The 22,079-nt window shown below is 36.6% G+C and overlaps 1 protein-coding gene across 5 annotated transcripts in view; it reads left to right on the top strand.

Moving 5' to 3' along the window:
- Nucleotides 1-22,079, top strand: part of cdc14ab (cell division cycle 14Ab) — a 51,603-nt gene that overhangs the window by 26,894 nt on the left and 2,630 nt on the right. For 2 of the 5 annotated variants that reach the window (XM_058760171.1, XM_058760172.1), the window contains 5 exons: nucleotides 606-759; nucleotides 5,191-5,291; nucleotides 7,955-8,002; nucleotides 13,037-13,171; nucleotides 17,065-17,434. In XM_058760171.1, coding sequence (XP_058616154.1) covers nucleotides 606-759; nucleotides 5,191-5,291; nucleotides 7,955-8,002; nucleotides 13,037-13,171; nucleotides 17,065-17,434 — 808 coding nt within the window. Of the gene's footprint in view, nucleotides 1-605; nucleotides 760-5,190; nucleotides 5,292-7,954; nucleotides 8,003-13,036; nucleotides 13,172-13,352; nucleotides 14,701-17,064; nucleotides 17,435-22,079 lie in introns of those variants that run through there. The other 3 variants (XM_058760173.1, XM_058760175.1, XM_058760174.1) reach the window with 2 other exon arrangements.

The following is a 22,079-nucleotide window of genomic DNA, read 5'->3' as shown; positions in this document are numbered from 1 at the left end:
AGGCTTTTTTCCTCTTTTTATTGTTCATTACGTTTACATAATTTCGACAAGTGCTCTAAGTTTGGCTCAGAGTCATGTATTGTCAAAAGCGTTAGAGGGTTTTTTGAGAGTGCACTCCTTCGCTAAGCAGATCAGAAAGTTCAGCAGATGTTCCAGATTTGGCTGAATCATCCAACTCTGGCTTGGGAAAAGGAGGGTGCGTTGAGTCTGATTCAGTGTTTGTGTATCAATAAGGCCTTGCGTGCGCCATATAACCAGACCATGGTTCACCTCTGTCATGTTTGAGTTAAAACAGTGCACTGGTCATGTGAAGGTCAGTTGAAGCTAATCTCAAGTGTTTTGTTGGGCTGACACGATGCTGCGGGCCGCAGCAAGAGAATGCCCACCGCGGGACAAATGAATGTTATCTTTAGGCATATTTTCCTCCTTAGGCCATTGTGAGAAGTGTGAGATTCCATTCCTGCGTGCTGGATACAAAGTATCCGTTATCTGGCATTGGCATTGAATGAATGGTCCAGACTTCTTCCCATACGGCTGAATTATTTGTGCAAAACAAGATACACACAGGACATTGATTGGGAACTATACTCTATGTACCTGTACAGGAAGCAGGCGAGTCTCTGGGCGCATGGAGATATTCACCGCTCCAAGCAGCGGCAGTATGAGGACAGATCTGTGCCCCACCTCATCTCCAGTATGGACAACCTCTCCATCAACACCTCCATCTTTAAATCACACAGCTTGGACCGTATGGAGGAGGTGAGGCCTGCTGGGTCGATTTTTATTTTTGTTTTTAATTTAAAATAAGGAATGCACAATATAACAGTACCAGATCAATTATCGGCCAATATTTTAGGTATTTTTAATAGATCACAGTGATTGATAATGGATATTTAATTACTTGCACATTTCCTCTATTTTTTACATTTAGATTTAAATGTACAGTATGAAAACAGCAAAGATTATGTTGTGATACCCAAATTCAACAACTAATGTAGTTTTTAGTGTTCAAATGTTAAATTAGTGCTTAATTTTGTCTAAATAAATAAAATGAAATCAAATGAATTTTATATGCATGAGATGCTCATTGTGGAAATAGACAAAATAATGCAGAATTTTAATGTCGGCAATTTAGCGGTTATTAGCCATGAAACATGAAAATATTTATCACCTGAAAAAATATGTCGGCTAGAATTTAAATATTGTTATTTTAATACTGAATAGTTTCATGTTTTTGAAACCGGACACAGAAAAAGTGTAATATTGAAGAGGGACGTAACTACCGAAAATAAAAATCTAATATAAATAAAATTAATAAATAAATATTTATCGCCTTAGCGATATTGGCCAAAATTTTTATATTGATATTTTACTACTTTAAATCTATTTTATTATTTTTGATTCCTGATGGAGAAAGAGAGCATGATGTTGGAGTTGGTCGTAACTAGGGGTGTGCCATATCATACCGTCCACAATAATACCGGTATAAATTTTTACATGATTTAAAAAAAAAAGTGTCACATCGTGATATCAATGATATAGCGACTTGATGACGTATTTAATAGGGATGCACCGATTGTTCGGCAGCCGAAATTATTCGGCTGAAAATGGCAAAAAGACCAGATAAATTGTACCGAACAATGACGTGACACGATCAAATAGAGGCGTGCACTAATGCAGCAAACATGACGGCAGTGTGGAAACATTTAAAACTGTCCGAGAAAGACGCAAAAATCATTACAAGCACCGACAGCGAGAGACCGTTTAGCACTGCATCGCATGTCTTCCATGAGAAGCGGTGGTTGTGGCTGGTTACTGTATGATGATTAAAATCGCGAAATGGCCTCAAACAATTAAATACACTGCAGAACGTTATGTTTTCTAATACACGCATGAATTGCATTCAAACAGCGCTGCAGGAGCTCACGGCGCTGTCTCGTTAGCCAGGGTTCAAAGTCCAAACCGCGAGGGAAATCTGCGCTGAAACTGTTATTCGTCAGTTGCTCAGTAACACTTTTATGATTTTTTTTACAAGGCATGTGACAATGTGATACGTGCATCTTCCCAAATTAGTAATGGGAATAATTTATAAATCTGCTGCTGTCAACAAAAAGCACTGAGGACTTCCTGCGTGTTTCCGTCAAAATAAAAGCTCCATCAACATTCATAAATATTAGTATTGTAATATTACTGTTGTTCTGTTAAATAAAATAAAAAAAACAATAATAATGATGATAATTACAACCGCTCTATTAATACATTTATTATAATGTTCACACTAGGGATGTCAACGATTAATCGGCGATTGATTAATTGTCGATAAGAGATGCAACCGATTAAAGCTATCGATGGTCGATTAAGCAGTTTAATTTTGGGGTGCGTGCGGCTCATGCGCAAAACACGTGCAAACGGCTGTGAGTGACTGTGAAGGGGCTGGATATTACATGAAAATAATTTACTAATGAACAAACTACGCTTTTAATGTGATCCAAACTTTAAAAGTACATTAAAACAGATACAATACAAAGTTATTTGTTATATACTAGATTTACTCTTCGAATTAAGTAGTCTGTCATCAATGACAGTAGCTCATTGGAAAAGGTTGTTTGCACTAATAAATGCTGCTGCCTGCCAGCTGCAGTCACCAATAAAATGTTGTTCCATATTTTTTTGTGTATCGTCATAAATATCATTATTGCAAATATTCTTGAAATATCGTGATATAATTTTGAGGCTATTTCACCCACCCCTAGTCGTAACCACTATATCCATTGAGTAAAAAAGTATAATATAAAGAAAATAATCACGAAAATATTTAGGAATATCGGTCAGAATTAATAACTGTAATTTAATGCTACTCGACAGTTTAATATTTTCAAAATCTGACACAGAGTATGATGTTGGAGAGGTAACCACTATACATTTAAAATATGATATAAAAATTTAAAATAAAAATGTTTTATGACTTCAATATTGGGTGTAACTTTAATATTAATATTATACTACTAAATTTATTACTTGACTAGTTTATTCATTTTGAAATCTGACTGAGAAGAGTATAACCTTGTGTATACAATGTGTATACAATTATTAGGGTTGTTCCGATTCCGATACTAGTATCGGAAATTCCACCGATACCACAAAAAATTCTGGCATCGGTATCGGCGAGTACTTGAACCCATGTACGATCCGATACCATTTTCTTAAACAAGACCTATAGGGTGTTTCGCAAACGGAAGGCTGGATCCTTCCTAGTTCAGTCCTTCAGAGTCTTGTAGGCTAGACTCCTCATCGGCATATAAACGCTAGAATGAGACGCTCTAGTAAGTGCGCGTGGCTACGTCACATATGTTCCCGCCCTTACCGTCACGGCACAAAAACACTAATAAAACTTGCTTTTGGAAAAAAACCTTTGTATTACAAATCTTTATATTATTTGGCTTTCTATTAATGCAATACAATGAAAAACCGCCATCTATGATCTCCCTGTGGCATAAATTATTGGCAGTTTAGCGTTTAGTAAGTAATTTACACCAAAACAAAAGATAACATGTATCCTTTCATGTCCGAAAACATTATTTTTGTCTTAGATTTCATAATAAATTCAGACAAGCTCAGTACGGACTCGTTTTTCGTCAGTTTATTTTCATGAAATGGAATGGGTACAAAGGATTGTGGGTGATTGAAGGTTGCGGAGGATACATCCCATGCATCCTTCAAATTCAGCTGAAAGAAGGACGCGAAACGAAGGCTGTCTTCCAAGGATCCTTCCGATTGAGATGGCCTTCAGCCGAGATATGCAACCTTTGTAGGATGCAGCCTTCCGTTTGAGAAACACCCATAGTTATGCGCACTAGCTTTGCTTAACGCTGCAAATCGAAATCAATTCTTCGCTGCTCAGAATGAAAACACAGGAAGTTGTGCTGTGTTGCCACAAGCAACCACTATTTAGAGCAGCGAAGAAGAAATACAAACGTGCTAGCACATTGCCAATAAATCACTCGCATATGCGACTAAATAATGTGTAATATTAGCCACTGACTAATAAATGCTCAGATTTTACTCGCCAGTGTGTGAGTTGGAGGCTATGTATAAGTTTAGCACAGATATATTGTCATCCTCCGAACACTGACTGAGCGCTTCAGAGTTTCACTCTCCGTTAAGCGATCTGGACTATTTATCAGTTCATCTGAATGAATGCGCAGCGCACCTGTATTTGGCGTGCCGTAAGCTCTAGTGTGAAGTGCACGACTTGCGTCGCTTTGCTTTTTCCTCACACAGAGAGAGAGAGAGAGAGAGAGAGAGAGAGAGAGAGTCTTACATGTAGCGCATCAATTCTGCATGGTATATAAACGATATTCCTTGTTGTATTTTCCTGTCAAAATAACGGAGTTCCTTTGGAATTCTTCAGCTTTTAAGAACTGCTGGGTTCTCCAGTAGTAGGCGGAGCTAATCATAACGACAATCTCGTTGGCTGGCGCTCACCTATTATCCTCCCTGTTTTGATTTCAGCAAATCATTTTGAGTTTAACGCAAACAACCTGATTAATATTCATGAATCCATCAGCTCGTAAATCCTTAGTGCGTTTTATATTGTTCTTAGTAGAATTCATAGTATGATTATCTTTATCAGTATTACTGATAGTCCCCCATTTTTACAGAAACACTGAATGACCAAAAAAGCACCACCACCAGTCTTAAGTTCAGTTAAAATGACTAATATGTATTCATACATGGTTACCAAGTTTTAATTCTAATTGCTAAAGTTATATCATTAAATAATACTTGATTATCATAATATATTTATAATGCTTGACTGACTGATGTTAAGAGTGTACTTTTAGATATTTAAAAAGATGTGCCATTTTCCAAACATTATATATTATATTTTTTTGTTTACTCGCCAGACTATCTATCTATCTATCTATCTATCTATCTATCTATCTATCTATCTATCAGTCAGTATATGGTGAAGCACACCATAAAATAATTGTATCAATTCATACAGGGCTAGTAGTACATACAGCTGTATAACCAGATACACACCCAGGTATCGGATCAGTACTCGGTATCGGCCGATACCCTGAGCCTAGGTATCGGAATCGGTATCGGGAAGGGAAAAAGGGTATCGGAACATCTCTAACAATTATGAAACCTTTTATATAAACGATGTTCTCTAACTCTCAACAGAACGATTACGCAGAGAACGATCTCTGTATGACGCAAGGAGACAAACTGCGTGCCTTAAAGGGTCGGCGGCAACCGAGGTCTGCGACCACCGGAGCCATAAGGTAAGACGCCATTCCCTTGATCTTCTGAAGGAAAAAACAAATCATTAATCGGTTTAACTATAACGAAGCCTGCAGTAGCGCCCCCTGTGGCCACACTGAGAATGCAATTCATACTTGTTGCATTATAAATTGCGTTCAAAGGCATTTTGTGATGCAGTATTCTATTCTGGGCCTGAATCTCAACCTGGACATAAAAAGCAAAGCAAAGCTGGTCCAAGACCAATATCGCATCTTCTATTCAGGTCTCCATATATGCAACGTAATGAGTCACATTACATAAATGTCACTTCTTTCCTTCCGTTCATGAATGAAGCCTTTTATTACGACTCTTTCAACTTCCATTAGCTTTTAGCTCAGTGAAGAGCTAAATGACGGCAGGCAAAGGTTAGTGTTTCCAGTCCACTCTTAAATGCAATACACTGAGCTGAAATAAATACAAAAGAACACAGCGCTGATGTACCAGGCGCAGAGCTGGTTGGCATAGTAACATGGCGTCTTGGAGAGATGCTTTCCCTGTACCTCAGGATGGGCGAACCCTCGAGAAACATTCTGCTTTCTCCTTTTATATTGCTTGTTTTAAGAGTCCTGAATTTGCATACTATGTAGTGTAGAATTAATAGTGTGTACTGTTTATGTGAAAATAGTATGCAAAACATTAAATTGGTATAACATGACCTTACTTTTTGTGTTAATTCAGCAACTTGCTTCCAGTTTTAAAAATATTTTTTTTCCCCCTGCATTTTTAATCAGCTTGGTACAGACATGTTGTAACATTTGGAAGTCTGCTCAAATGCATTGTACTAAAAATGCATATAGTTTACACGGTGTGCATATTAATTTATTTAAACATTTTTTAAATGCTTGGTTTGAAACATACTGCTTATTGCATGCTATGAAGTGTATATGTATACTGTGCTATTTTTAGAAAAAATTAGTTTGCAAAGTATTTTAAACATGGACTCATTAAAGTAGTTTTTGTATGGCAATTAAAAATTGTGGTTTATATACTGCACAGTTTAGCAATTTAGATTTGTACTAGATAATCTGGGTATGTAATGCATACTTAAAATAAACATTTTGTGCACAGTAAATATATTTTGTTTCATTAACAGATTATTACGTAACATCAACCTTCACATAGGCTATATCAGTAATAATAATACGATGTGCGATTTGACATTGAGTATATTGCAAAAATCAAACAAAAGACACCGTGCACGCATACATTAAGTCGTCAAGTATTAGACTAGTGCACGTGCGAGTGCGTTCTTTCACTGCATGATTCAGTATTAAAATGCATGGAGAATGATCAGAAAATTCAAGATATGGAGGCAGAAAATGTTTATATTTATATCATTTCATATACTTAAACAATATCACACGAAGATCGAGTGCCTTTTTTTTTTTTTTTGCTCCAAAAATCATCATGATTACAAATGTGATTTTATAACAGTTCAATAATTAAGAAGATAATAATTAAGAGACTTACGTTTTAGACACCATATTGCCTGTTTTTGCTCTATTTCACCAACAAAAATAACTCCAAACACAGAACTTTTTTGCGTCTCTGAGCAACATGACGGTGCTTTTTTCGTGAATGAATCAACCGTTTAAATGATTTGGTTCAATCGCAATGGCTCTCTTATTAACAGTGACTTGATGCCACCTACTGGCGGGTTTAATTTCACATTTTAAAGTTTTTTTTTTTTTTTTAAATAACTTCAAATATCAGTATTCAACGTTTTATGTATCAACATTATTTATTCATTTGTAACTGCAGGTTAAAGCATTCCATGTCCCTCAGAGCTGCATTAAACAGTGGGTAAATAGATCTATTCCACTTCAAATGCAGCTTCTGTGTTTCCTCTGCATTGCAAAGATGAATTTTGTGGACACTGATTTCATTTGTTTGGTAACAGCCCAAATGTCGTCTTATACTAATTGACTAAATAAATGTAAGATTTTGACTCAAAAGATGATACACACTTTAAAAAAAAAAAAAAGGCTTTATAAAGGTAAAAATGCCCATAAAAGGTAAAAATCTATTTAAACTTAATTTAATTTAAGTTAAATTTAAAATAAATTTTATGACTGCTGTGAACTGACCACCACACAGAATATGAAAAAACTTTAGGAGTCAGCTGTCCACGGTAGTCCTTAAGATATCAGCACAATAACACACTCAGCAAACTATCGTCTAATTATCGTTATCAACACAGGTTATAACACACAAAGTTGTGTGCAACTAGCATCCTCATGTTACTGCAGAAATATGATTATTCTAGAAATGTCTCTTCTGTACACAAATCATTTGTAAAAGGCAATTAAAAATTGTGGTTTATTGATTTATCATATTATAAACTGAAGATAAAGTTCAGCAGATTGCATTGTGGGATGTAGTATTCCACACAGTGTGCTCTGCTTGTGTACTGCACAGTTTAGCAAATGTAGTAGCTAATCTGGGTAATGAGTACATACTAAAATGTGCACAGTATGCATGCTAAATACTAATTTCTTTCAAAAACAGTATGTAGTACGTATCATTTGGGACACAATCATTAAATTTGGCTCCATTTTCAACTGGTTTTTAGATACAGTGTATGTATTATGTAATCATGCAGTGTGTACTTGAACCCAGTGTCATCTCAATGTTCTTCCAACAGACTCGAGGACATGAAGATACACACTAGGTCTGCATCTCAGCCTCTCAGGTAACTTTTTCTTCCAAGTTTCTCTTTAAAGGCCATAACAGAGGTCATTTACATAAAACGAAGACCTAAAGGTACAGTAGCACAACCACCTGTTTAAAGCTGGAAAATGGTCATGAGGCCTGTTTTTGACGTATGAAATCTTATTTAACCTTTATAAAGGAACTTCATTTAAAAAAATAAATGCTTTGCGTAAGCTGCTGGCTCACTACACTGGCTGTTTTACCTCGGACCTCTCCAAGTTTACAAAAATAGCCCAAGGAACAAACACAGCCTACTTGAGCTTTCCGTTTTACGTACTTCAGCCACTCAAAGACAAATGATACCCCGGCGTATATCTTCATTTTCAGCCCCTCCTTACACACAACGCTAATAAAACAAGATCTTCAAGTACCGCTCGATGAGAACAGGACGCCGCATCCTCGTGTGCATGATGATGTCGTCAATAATTTGAACAGACCCCGTTTTAGCACGTTTAACCCAGATGTAAATGAAACACCCTCTTGTGAGCAAATGCGCAGTTGTTAATTAATTTCCCATGAAGAGCGGCGAGTTGAAGAGGCCTCTCGGACATAACTGGCCCTCCTACTCTTCCTGTCGCAGCTCCTTCTCACAAGAATGAAGGATGAGCTCTTGGCAAATTTGTTTGTTTTGTGTTTAGCTGATGGAGAGCGCAAATGAGCTCAGTTTAATTTTTAACTTTTTTTTTTTTTTTTTTTGTACAGAGTGTTATAGATGAGGAGTAATTTATTAGGTATTATATATTTCAGATTTATATAAAATAGTTTTTTTTAATTAAAAAAATAAAACATTTTATTGTCCAATAAAACACAGAAAAGGTCTATCTTGCAAATTATTATAAAGCATGTGCAAATTACCAATTAACCGGAAACAAAATAAATTACTTCCTTACTATATATATATATATATATATAAGGAGTGTCAATGCTAACGCGTGCAATTAATCAAAAAAATTTAACGCGTTAATATTTTTTTAACGCAGATTAATTGTTTGATAAGGTTTGACCCCAACTTCTTGCCGTCATCGCAGCTCGGAAGGTTATCTATCATTGTGTGATGATGGTACAGCGAACCAGCGTTGCCAGGGTAACGGCACAAGTGGGCTACTTTGAAAATACAGTCGCGGGAAAAATTACAGAGCCGTGGGTTGCGTTTTTTTGGGCTACTTTTTTAATGTACCGCGGCCGCTCAAAGTGTATATAGACACATAAAAATTTAAAAAGATCCTATTACTAATGTGTATTATACTTGGAATGTATCCCTGGCAACTTAAGAACGGAGAGGCGGGTGTAACATCACAAACAACGTGAGTTTCAGCAGAGCACATGTTAAGGCTTTTACACAGCAGAAATAAACATGACAACAGCCACTATAGATTATATAAGATAAGAAAGGTCTGTGTGTGTACATCTGAAATGCTAATTTGTGCAGTGATATAAAAGGCTATAAATAGCATATTTTAACAACAGTAAACGACCAAATTCCACATGTGATCGAAAAAGGAAGTTATTACAAACACTCGAAGTGAGTTCTGAGTAAAAGTGTACTATCTCAGAAATTGTCTTATGAAGCATGATGCTAATGTTAGCTCTAATGCAGCTGCAGAACAGGTCCAATTCTTCTTCATAATGCATTTTGTCATAATACTTCATGTGGTCGCAAGATGTGTACAAAAATGTTTTGTTGTATTTATTTAGAAATACTTTTGATAATAGTTATATATATATATATATATATATAGACAGACATACACACATACACACATACACACACACACACACACACACACACACACACAGTGGGTACGGAAAGTATTCAGACCCCCTTAAATTTTTCACTCTTTGTTATATTGCAGCCATTTGCTAAAATCATTTGTTCATTTTTTTTCCTCAATGTACACACAGCACCCCATATTGACAGAAAAACACAGAATTGTTGACATTTTTATTAAAAAATTTATTAAAAAAGAAAAACTGAAATATCACATGGTCCTAAGTATTCAGACCCTTTTCTGTGACACTCATATATTTAACTCAGGTGCTGTCCATTTCTTCTGATCATGCTTGAGATGGTTCTACACCTTCATTTGAGTCCAGCTGTGTTTGATTATACTGATTGGACTTGATTAGGAAAGCCACACACCTGTCTATATAAGACCTTACAGCTCACAGTGCATGTCAGAGCAAATGAGAATCATGAGGTCAAAGGAACTGCCTGAAGAGCTCAGAGACAGAATTGTGGCAAGGCACAGATCTGGCCAAGGTTACAAAAAAATTTCTGCTTCACTTAAGGTTCCTAAGAGCACAGTGGCCTCCATAATCCTTAAATGGAAGACGTTTGGGACGACCAGAACCCTTCCTAGAGCTGGCCGTCCGGCCAAACTGAGCTATCGGGGAGAAGAGCCTTGGTGAGAGAGGTAAAGAAGAACCCAAAGATCACTGTGGCTGAGCTCCAGAGATGCAGTCGGGAGATGGGAGAAAGTTGTAGAAAGTCAACCATCACTGCAGCCCTCCACCAGTCGGGGCTTTATGGCAGAGTGGCCCGACGGAAGCCTCTCCTCAGTGCAAGACACATGAAAGTCCGCATGGAGTTTGCTAAAAAACACCTGAATAAGATTCTCTGGTCTGATGAGACCAAGATAGAACTTTTTGGCCTTAATTCTAAGCGGTATGTGTGGAGAAAACCAGGCACTGCTCATCACCTGTCCAATACAGTCCCAACAGTGAAGCATGGTGGTGGCAGTATCATGCTGTGGGGGTGTTTTTCAGATGCAGGGACAGGACGACTGGTTGCAATCGAGGGAAAGATGAATGCGGCCAAGTACAGGGATATCCTGGACGAAAACCTTCTCCAGAGTGCTCAGGACCTCAGACTGGGCCGAAGGTTTACCTTCCAACAAGACAATGACCCTAAGCACACAGCTAAAATAACGAAGGAGTGGCTTCACAACAACTCCGTGACTGTTCTTGAATGGCCCAACCAGAGCCCTGACTTAAACCCAATTGAGCATCTCTGGAGAGACCTAAAAATGGCTGTTAACCAACGTTTACCATCCAACCTGACAGAACTGGAGAGGATCTGCAAGGAGGAATGGCAGAGGATCCCCAAATCCAGGTGTGAAAAACTTGTTGCATCTTTCCCAAAAAGACTCATGGCTGTATTCGATCAAAAGCGTGCTTCTACTAAATACTGAGCAAAGGGGTCTGAATACTTAGGACCATGTGATATTTCAGTTTTTCTTTTTTAATAAATCTGCAAAAATGTCAACAATTCTGTGTTTTTCTGTCAATATGGGGTGCTGTGTGTACATTGAGGAAAAAAAATGAACTTGAATGATTTTAGCAAATGGCTGCAATATAACAGAGTGAAAAATTTAAGGGGGTCTGAATACTTTCCATACCCACTGTATATACAGAGAGAAAGAGTGTTCAGAATTTAAAAATTGTATATGAAATGTAATTTTTTTAATTAACTCTAGAGTTCTTCTAAAAACCTGAGCTCTGTATTTGATTTTTTTTTTTTTTTAATTTGAGATTAATTAGTAATTTGCATCAGTCCTTTTTTATTTTTATTCTAAAAAAACATGCTATTGTTAACAAAAACCCTTCATCAAATATCTCTTGTCAGTTATTTCACTGAGATTAAAGAGGAGTGAGTCAAAGTTCCTTCTTTTTCACCCACTCCAAAAACTCCTCTGTGTGGGAGATTGTGATTAGCATTAGGGAGGGCAACCAATAGAGAAAAGAGCACTGAAGAATGAAGACCTGAATAAAAAACTGATACCGAAGCTAAAGAGAAAACTCAATTAGAATTCCTATATGAGCAAAAAGGTTCCATGTATATGGAGCATTTGCACTAATTACTAGACCACAGCGCCATTTGGCTAAATTTCAGTAATTTTGGATCCTCGCCTGTAACTTTCCCCCCCGTTTCTTTTTCCTGTTTTCTTTTTCTTCAAACAAAGACTAAATGTAATGCCCTGGTTCCATTCTTGTACAGAATGTAGCAAAAGGGAGTTCCAGATATTTTTTTATTTTTTACTTTCTCCTAAATGATTCAATTCCCGGCAGATGTGTTTGGCTCTTAGAAATGTTTTTAAGAATGGGAAGTTTCAGTCATTATGAACAGACAGTCTGGCACTTTTCACTGAAGCTGGTATTTGGGAGTGGATTTTGTTGATCAAGTGATATCTTAGTAGTCAGATTTACGGCAGCTGCCCAGATCACAGTATCTTGTTATTCAGTTCTCTTTTAAATAACGTCAGACCTACTTTTGCTTTCTTTTAACTTCAAATGAACAAACTCACCAACTTCCCTTAAATGAAATCTCACTGAAATCTGCCTTGCTTTTACAAATTTATTAAGACCAACCTAGACCTGTGGTATTGAATTTTTAAATGTAATGTTATGCGTGTAATGGAGCTATGGATATAGATTATTAACAAATTACTTTTATTTTTTTAATAATTTAAACACTTTTTGTGAATTGTTTATATTTTTCTGTGAACTGTCTATCTGTTATTTATATCCATTTTGAATAAAAAAACTCAAATATATATAGTAATTTATAATATACAAATAAGTAGTTTATTATTAAATAATTGTTTATGGAAATATTGAATATATTCAGCATTTTTAAATTTATTATATAATATTTTATAATTTTTCAATCAGTTCTACACTGTTCTTTACAGTTAGTATAGGTATGAGTTCAAGTTTTAGTTTAGTTTCATATGTATATAAACCTATAACTTTAATTTATTAATTGGATTTCTCACATAATACATTTGTAGTTTAATTTATAATATACAAATATTAATTATTTTTACAATTTTTTTTTTATATATATTTTTTTTTTTATTGAGCTGTGTGTATATATTTGCGCATGCAATGAAGAAACTGCTGTTAACATTTACATTTTGTCATTATTTTGAATAAGCAATCTGGGTCTGTTTTTAAATTCACTGGGTTTTTGTGTTACCAGCTGATTTAGTTTCTGTGTTTGTGTGTTTTACAGTCGAGTGAAAGCAGCAGCCACTGGCCAGGGCTCCATCTCCCCCCTCAAATCCTCTAAAGTCCCACCATCCTCCTCCGTCTCTGCCTCTGCCAAACGAATTGGCCGCTCTTCATCTTCATCAACCAACCTCAAGAGGTGAGCCTGACCTCCCTCTAATCAGCTTTTCTCCAATCTTCTACACTTTTCATTTCTTTCTTCTCTCTGCTTATTCTCTCACTCGTCTACCTCTTACTCTTTGTTGACTCTTTATTTCCAACTCTTTCGTATAACTTATTCCTTATTTCTTTCTCTCCCCCTCTATTTCATGTCCTCCCAGTTCCCTGGTGGCCTTCTTTCCTCTCTGTGATTACCCTATGCTCTGAAACAGAGAGCCATAAATGCAAGGAACCAAGTTGGTTGCTCCGTGCTGTTGGTTTCAAGCGACTCATTCCCTGCTGTTTATGTAATCAGATATCCAGGGTCATATCACCTACCTACTACTCTATCACTCTCTCCAAACCAGCACCTATCGGGTCACAGCCATGTATTTTTGGACCAAGTGCATACCCACTACTTTCTAGTATTGTTCAAACCATGTTGAAAAGCACTTTTTAACAATCTCTGGACTAGGGCTGGGTGATTTGAACTGTGTGTGTGTATATATATGTTGGTGGGTAATGCATTACAAGTAACGTAATCAGATTACTTTTTCCCCAAATAACTAGTAAAGTAATCCATTACTTTTTAATTTACAAGAAAATATGACTTAATTTTTCAAATAAGTAACGGCAGTTGTTGGTGTCGCTAGCCTTGTGGGCAGTGTACCAGTGCGGACCTTTCCCGATCCTTTTCCCCCTCTCCCTCCCACCTCGTTTCCTGTCAATATATACTTTCCTATCCTAATAAAAAGGCAAAAATTAAAAAAATAAATCTTCCCCCCCCCCAAAAAAAGTAACTGCAGTTACTTCAGTTCAACTGCAGTTTCTTCACTTAAGCAATTAGTTCCTTTTTTTTTTTTAGGGAGTAACACAACATTGTTATGCATTACTTTTAAAAGTAACTTTCCCCAACACTGTGTGTGTGTGTGTGTATCATTGAATAGTTTTCTTTTATATGAACAAATACAAAAATACCTGCTAATAAACAGCAATATTTTACGTAAACATTTTTATATATAAAAAAAATTGCAGTGGTAAAATAGAGAAATAACACTTTTTATATATAAAATTCTGGTTATCTAGTTTATAACGTTATCAAAACATTAGCACAAAAATGTAATTTATACTTTTTTTTTCTTTTTTTTTTTCTCCAGATTCTCTAACAATAGTCTTTAGTCTACTTGTCAGATTGTTCAGGAAACATTCAAAAGTAACTTTCCTGTAACATTTGAAAAATGATAGAATGGAACGTTACCTTAATGTTTACTCGAACGTTCACATAACAAAGAAAAAATAATATATAACAATATTACACAATATATGATGTTATTATTTTTTTTTTAAATACATTTTATTTAAATTGTTTTAATAATTGCATAATTTAATGATTGACTTGGAGAATGCAACTGAATAATTTACTCTTATGTGTAAATATAAAAATACTAGTGCTAGGCAACGATTAATCGAGATTAATTGCATCCAAAATAAAAGTTTTTGTTTATGTAATGTGTGTGCTGTGTATATTTATGTGTGTGTGTGTGTGTGTGTATATATATGTATATATATGTATATATATATATATATATATATATATATATATATATATATATATATATATATATATATATATATATATATATATATACATACACATACATACATACACATACATACATACACATACATACATACACATACATACACATACATACATACACATACATACACACACACACACACACACACACACACACACACAAGACACACACAGTATATATTTTGAAAATATTTACGCATTTACAATGTACATTATATATAAATATATTTACTATATAAACACAACGTTTTCTTAAATTAAATGCATGTATGTGCGTGTATTTTTATATATACAGTGAGGAAAATAAGTATTTGAACACCCTGCTATTTTGCAAGTTCTCCCACTTAGAAATCATGGAGGGTCTGAAATTGTCATCGTAGGTGCATGTCCACTGTGAGAGACATAATCTAAAAAAAAATCCAAAAATCACAATGTATGATTTTTAACTATTTATTTGTATGATACAGCTGCAAATAAGTATTTGAACATCTGTCTATCAGCTAGAATTCTGACCCTCAAAGACCTGTTAGTCTGCCTTTAAAATGTCCACCTCCACTCCATTTATTATCCTAAATTAGATGCACCTGTTTGAGGTCGTCAGCTGCATAAAGACACCTGTCCACCCCATACAATTAGTAAGAATCAACTACTAACATGGTCAAGACCAAAGAGCTGTCCAAAGACACTAGAGACAAAATTGTACACCTCCACAAGGCTGGAAAGGGCTACGGGAAATTGCCAAGCAGCTTGGTGAAAAAGGTCCACTGTTGGAGCAATCATTAGAAAATGGAAGAAGCTAAACATGACTGTCAATCTCCCTCGGACTGGGGCTCCATGCAAGATCTCACCTCGTGGGGTCTCAATGATCCTAAGAAAGGTGAGAAATCAGCCCAGAACTACACGGGAGGAGCTGGTCAATGACCTGAAAAGAGCTGGGACCACCGTTTCCAAGGTTACTGTTGGTAATACACTAAGACGTCATGGTTTGAAATCATGCATGGCACGGAAGGTTCCCCTGCTTAAACCAGCACATGTCCAGGCCCGACTTAAGTTTGCCAATGACCATTTGGATGATCCAGAGGAGTCATGGGAGAAAGTCATGTGGTCAGATGAGACCAAAATAGAACTTTTGGTCATAATTCCACTAAACGTGTTTGGAGGAAGAAGAATGATGAGTACCATCCCAAGAACACCATCCCTACTGTGAAGCATGGGGTGGTAGCATCATCTTTGGGGTGTTTTTCTGCACATGGGACAGGCGACTGCACTGTATTAAGGAGAGGATGACCGGGGCCATGTATTGCGAGATTTTGGGGAACAACCTCCTTCCCTCAGTTAGAGCATTGAAGATGGGTCGAGGCTGGGTCTTCCAACATGACAATGACCGAAGCACACAGCCAGGATAACCAAGGAGTGGCTCTGTAAGAAGCATATCAAGGTTCTGGCGTGTCCTAGCCAGTCTCCAGACCTAAACCCAATAGAGAATCTTTGGAGGGAGCTCAAACTCCGTGTTTCTCAGCGACAGGCCAGAAACCTGACTGATATAGAGAAGATCTGTGTGGAGGAGTGGGCCAAAATCCTCCTGCAGTGTGTGCAAACCTGGTGAAAAACTACAGGAAAGCGTTTGACCTATGTAATTGCAAACAAAGGCTACTGTACCAAATATTAACATTGATTTTCTCAGGTGTTCAAATACTTATTTGCAGCTGTATCATACAAATAAATAGTTAAAAATCATACATTGTGATTTCTGGATTTTTTTTTAGATTATGTCTCTCACAGTGGACATGCACCTACGATGACAATTTCAGACCCTCCATGATTTCTAAGTGGAGAACTTGCAAAATAGCAGGGTGTTCAAATACTTATTTTCCTCACTGTACATAATAAATATACGCAGTACACATACATATTATGTACTCAAAAACTTTTATTTTAGATGCGATTAATCATTGCCCAGCACTAAAAAATACATACTTATAAACAGCAATGTGCCCACATTAATTTACACTTAAATATTTAATGCACTAATCATTTTATGAATTCCATATAAAAAAACAGTATTTAGAATTAGAAAAATTGTCAGTATTGAATAAGTCGCCCAGCTCTACTCCAGGCTGAGTTTGATGTAAACAGCAAAAAATACAGTGTCGTCCAGAATGCATGCAGTTCCTTGTCCCATTATCAGACAGATTTCCATGATTTCCGTGTCCTGCGGTGTAGATATGGGTACGAGTGTGTGTCCTCCCTGTCCTCCACCCTTCATGTGTGTTTCCCTCCCTCCCGTCCTCCAGCACAAGGTTAGCCAGCTCTCTGGGTAACCTGTACGAACCAAATGGCGAAGCCAACAGCTCTGGGAAACCGCCTTCCCCTTCCTTGTTCACTTCCCACCCCGTCCGCATGGGCTACAGCGGCCCTATCGCCACCCACAATTACCACTACGAAGTCAACAACAACAACAGTCAGTATAACAGCACCAGCACCCCGAACAGCAACGGGGTGAGCCTGAGCAGCGGGGCAAAAAGCCTGACCTACAACCTCAACACCAGCCCGAGTGGACCTTCCACCAATGGAAGGCTGGGGGCCAGTGAACAGGGGCACCACAGAAGCCCCCCGACGGGGCTGAGCGGGCTCTCGGCACGATACCTCAGCCGGTCCATTCCTGTAAGTCATGTCTCCTCCCATCAACCCTCCCGAGATAAACACACACCCAGCAGCAGCATTTCAGAAAATTTACCATGGTGATGGTCGGTTTCTGCCAAAATGCCATAGTTACAAATATGTCAAACAATATGGCTTAATAAAAAAGTATGGCTAGTGGAGGATGGCGAATTTAATAAATTAAATAAAAAAAGGTTAAATGTAATGATTTATGGTTACAGTTATTATGTATAATCTAATTAATAAAAATGTATTTAAGTTAATGCTTGATTTATGAGCCTAAATAAAATGAACACTTATTCACCAAATATTTACTGAAAAATATGAAAATTAAAAATTAATTAATTTTCAGTGTAATTTTTAAATGCATAATTATTTTAACTTGTATTTTAACTTTATTATAATGAATAAAGACTTATTAATATCATTAATAAATATCAAATGTCCACAAGTCAGATTTTGGAAATCAATTGCAAACACATGACTATATTTCTAATTCTGGAGTCATCTTGAACTGCTCAAACAAGATTCCTTATTTATTATCTTTTACAGTCATATCAGTGGTTTTTCAGTGGAAACTGTGGTTACCATGGTACATTTTTCTAGGAGAGACTTTTTTTTATTAATTTTTTTAACTTCTTCCTGATCTAACACATGCTCATTTGCAATCTTGTCTTTTTTTTGTTTAGATTTTCCTAACAGATTCTTTTAAACGCTTATCTTGAGCATGTTGCATGTGCGCAGTTTTTAGCAATTACACACTCACGTGCATGTCTTTCACTTCTACGGCCGTCACATCTCACTCTGTGTAGCGTCTGTCTCTAGTGTGTTCTCATAAAGCTCTCACTCAGATGATCTAATATTTACCTAATTACCATTGTCAAGTGAGCTTTAATCCGAGTGGTCAGGATGAGACTAATTTTTCCGTTTTGAGCTAATCCATCGCCTTTTAACTCTGTGAGTGCATCCCACGCTGATGCTCCGAGGAAAAGAAAATGAACACTAAATAAACAAATATTAAAAAGCCTGAGCAGGGATAATATAGTTGAATACGGTGGCAGGCTGTTAGCTTTAGTCTGGTTTGGCAGTAACATGTCTACTAACAAGTACTAATGGCACCTCAATGCTGCTGTTTGATGCAAAGGGAGTGGTGTACGCTGCAAAAAATGCTACAATATTTAGTATTTGTTTGAATCCATCAAACAAATGGTCCCTCGCTTCAAGTAGTTCTGTACTTCCTGTCATCTTCGCCTTGAAACCTTAGGGTTGATTCGTTTTTTGGTTAAACTGTTAATACCAGAAACCACCTTTGTTTACTTCAATATTTGTTTGTTATTCCACGTCCAAAAACTTTAAATTCCTCCATGTGTTTCCTGTGAATCAGTCCTTGACTCTGCCTGTTTTAATTTTAACATAATTACACCTTTTATTAGAATTATTTTGATTGGAAAAGGATGTCGTCGAACAGGTCTAGGGTTATAAGAAACGCTTGATCAATGCAATGAAAATGCATTGTAGTATTGCATGACCTGAGGGCGCTCAGGCCGGACGGAAAAGTCGTGAGCTTAATTTTAGTGGTCTAAAGTGTTGTTCTTGGACCATCTCCAGACTGCTTGGTTGTCCTGTTGGAGGGAGTTTGGTAGTTCCCCTTACAGTTTCCTGTTAGTTCCTTTTGTCCATTGTGAGTCAGGGATTTTTTTATGCATATGTCACTGTACATGTTAATCATGTGATTTCACAACTCTCTAGGCTTTCTAGACTTTCTCCTGTTTGTGATTGATTGATTGGCTCATATCTTCCCCGTTCCGGAGTGTAGTGTGCTATCTTTGTTCAGAATATCACGACGCCTACACATGTAGCACGAGTGACTCAAAGTTTTGCTGCAGTGATGATAAATATCACTCGCTCTGTTAAACGTTCATCCTCAAAGGGCGTTCAGCTGACGGCGTTTGCAGACGCCACCTTCACACTCATTACAGTCAAGATGTAATCCGTTTTCTTATTGCAAAAAATAGCATAAATTAGCATAAGGTTTCTGATTTCGCAGCATTGTCATGTTGTTGGACTTTAAACGCAACTCTCATTAAAAATGACTTTTTTTAGAATGTTCTGCACTTTAGAATTCTGTGGAATTAATTTAAACATGGTATGTGTTAAATGGAGCGGCTTGAATTATATTTTTAGGTATCTGAAAGCATGATCAAATTTGTTAAATTAAATGATATTTAATAAATGCACATCTGTAGCTTGTGTAGAACTTTTGTGGGGCTTCCTGTGAAATTCTGGCACGTTTGCCTAGATATTCCAATCGGATGTTCAAACCGTGTTAAGTAGCCATATGCGCAATGTTTTACAATTTTGAGTGAATGCAGTTCTGTGTTGTTAGAACGTTGATCAAACGTTTGAAAGTGGATGACACAAAAAACAGTTTTCTGTTGCTTTGTTTGTTAGGTGTTTTATGTGTAGGTGATATGAATAAACAAAACACTTTATTTTAGTGCTTATAATGAATTTACAAACTAATCTAAAAAAAAAGGTTGCTTTAGCAACAGAGCTAGGTAGTAACTGATTACATGTAATCTGTATTATGTAATCTGATTCCAAATTTAATTACTTGTAATTAGATTTGATTACATCCTAAAAATACTCGTAATCAGAGTTTTGTTACCTTTTTTTGTTGATTTACATATTCACAAAATATCAATAAATTATTCATGATAGCAATTAATTAGTCATAGCAATAAATTATTCTGGTGCTTTTTGTAAATTAATCATGAAGTGTTACATTTGCATGTCCATGGCTCTTTGACGTTATTTAGTGGTCACATGACATGCGCGTAAACAATTAAATATAAAATTATACAACGAGATACTTCCCGGGTTGCATACGTAATAAACCCATAAATTTGCATCAACCCCTCCCTCCGGAACATGCAAAAAAGGGGGCAAGGCCATGTTCTGCGGCTTTGTCGAAGAGGAAGAGTTATAGTGGAGAGTTGTAGCCATGCCGTCGAAACGGTGTTATTTTCACCCAGCTGTCAGGTCTTCTGTGTTCGGGCTTCCTACAGATGCTGTAGTTCGTCAACAATGGTTAAAATTTATGTTTGATTATGTTCCTGACAATTACAATCTTAATTTAGCTCTCTGTGCTGCGCATTTTACGGAAGACAGCTTCCAGAATCAAGAGAGTTCAATGCAGGATTCACACAAACTATTACTAAAACATGGAGCAGTTCCAACTTTAAAAACAGCAGTTGGCAGACGTTAGAGGCAGCAGTTGTTGGGCCACAACCTGTAAGTAAGATTTCATAATTTTAAATGTATTTGCATGTATAATTTCAGACGTAATATTTTAGTTTTATCAAGGACGTAAACAAATGCCAACGCTGGCTTTAGTAGCCAGTTAGTTAAATGCTATTTCGTGTGTCTATGACAAACACGTACAAACATTTTGGACCCGAATTTGTAATTATGTACTAATTTTGTAAATGTATTTTCCATGTATACTTTGACGTAATTTTTCGATTTGATCAAGAACGTAAACACAAGCCAATGCTGTTTGGTTATAGTAGCCAGTTAGTTCGATGCTATTTTGTGTGTATAAGACAAACACAAACTTCAAAAAATGATATGTAATCACAACAGCAAACTTCCGTTCAGAAACGTTTTGTAAGAGCCGTGCTTGCGGAAGTTCTGCTTGACTCTCTTCATTACCGCTTTCTGGGTCTGATTCTGGCTCAGACTGATACGGAAATATTGACACCATTATTTACATTTGACCGCAGCACATGCAACTGTCGCCCGTAAAGGTGATGGGCGTGAAGTTTCCAGACAATGTGCAGTACGGAGTTGAGCCAATCACAACACACCGGCCCAACTAACCAATCTGAGCCCATTGCCTGTTTCTGAGGGAGTGGTTTCAGAGAATCAGGAAGTCAACCAGTCGTTAAAATGACAGAGGAGAAAGCGGCTTACAATAAAGGTGAAATATATGAAAAATAAGGCGTTTTTTAACAAACGAAACACGAAGACATGTTATATCGCACCCCATAAACACAATCAAGCAAAGAAAAAAAGCAGTAAACCACCCCTTTAAAGCATTTGAAAACAGACAACAAAATAAAACGGTGCTTTCTGTTGCTTTGTTTGGTGCTTTGTGTAGGCAATGATTTGAATAAACCAAAACCATTTCATGGCACACATAATGAATGTACAGTACGAATTAATCAGAAAATGTTGCTTTAGCATGAGTTGTCTACTTAAATTATTTTTGAAGTTGTCATCAGTTTTCGAAATGTTAACAACTAAGCCATTCGTCTCATGCTTTGTGTATGCAATAATATAATGAATAACAATTTTTGTGATCGCTCAATGTACGAACTAATCTGAAAAAAGTAGATTTTGTGAGGGTTGCTTCTACTCAAAATTGGCTCTCTTTGTACAGATTTCTTACTGTAAAAGCGTCCATTTTCAAAATCTTTACAACCAAGCACAAATTCAAATATTCGGGAAAGAGAAGTTCAAACAATGTTAAGTAGCTGTGTGCGCAAAGTTTAAGATTTTGAATAAATGCGAATTTGCTGTTACTAGAACGTTGATCAAATGTTTGTAAACGGATGACACAAAATAGAATAAAATGCCTTCTCTT

This window comes from Onychostoma macrolepis, chromosome 22 (assembly GCF_012432095.1).
Source record: "Onychostoma macrolepis isolate SWU-2019 chromosome 22, ASM1243209v1, whole genome shotgun sequence".
NCBI lineage: Eukaryota > Metazoa > Chordata > Actinopteri > Cypriniformes > Cyprinidae > Onychostoma > Onychostoma macrolepis.
This window is presented reverse-complemented; position numbering and strand designations above follow the sequence as displayed.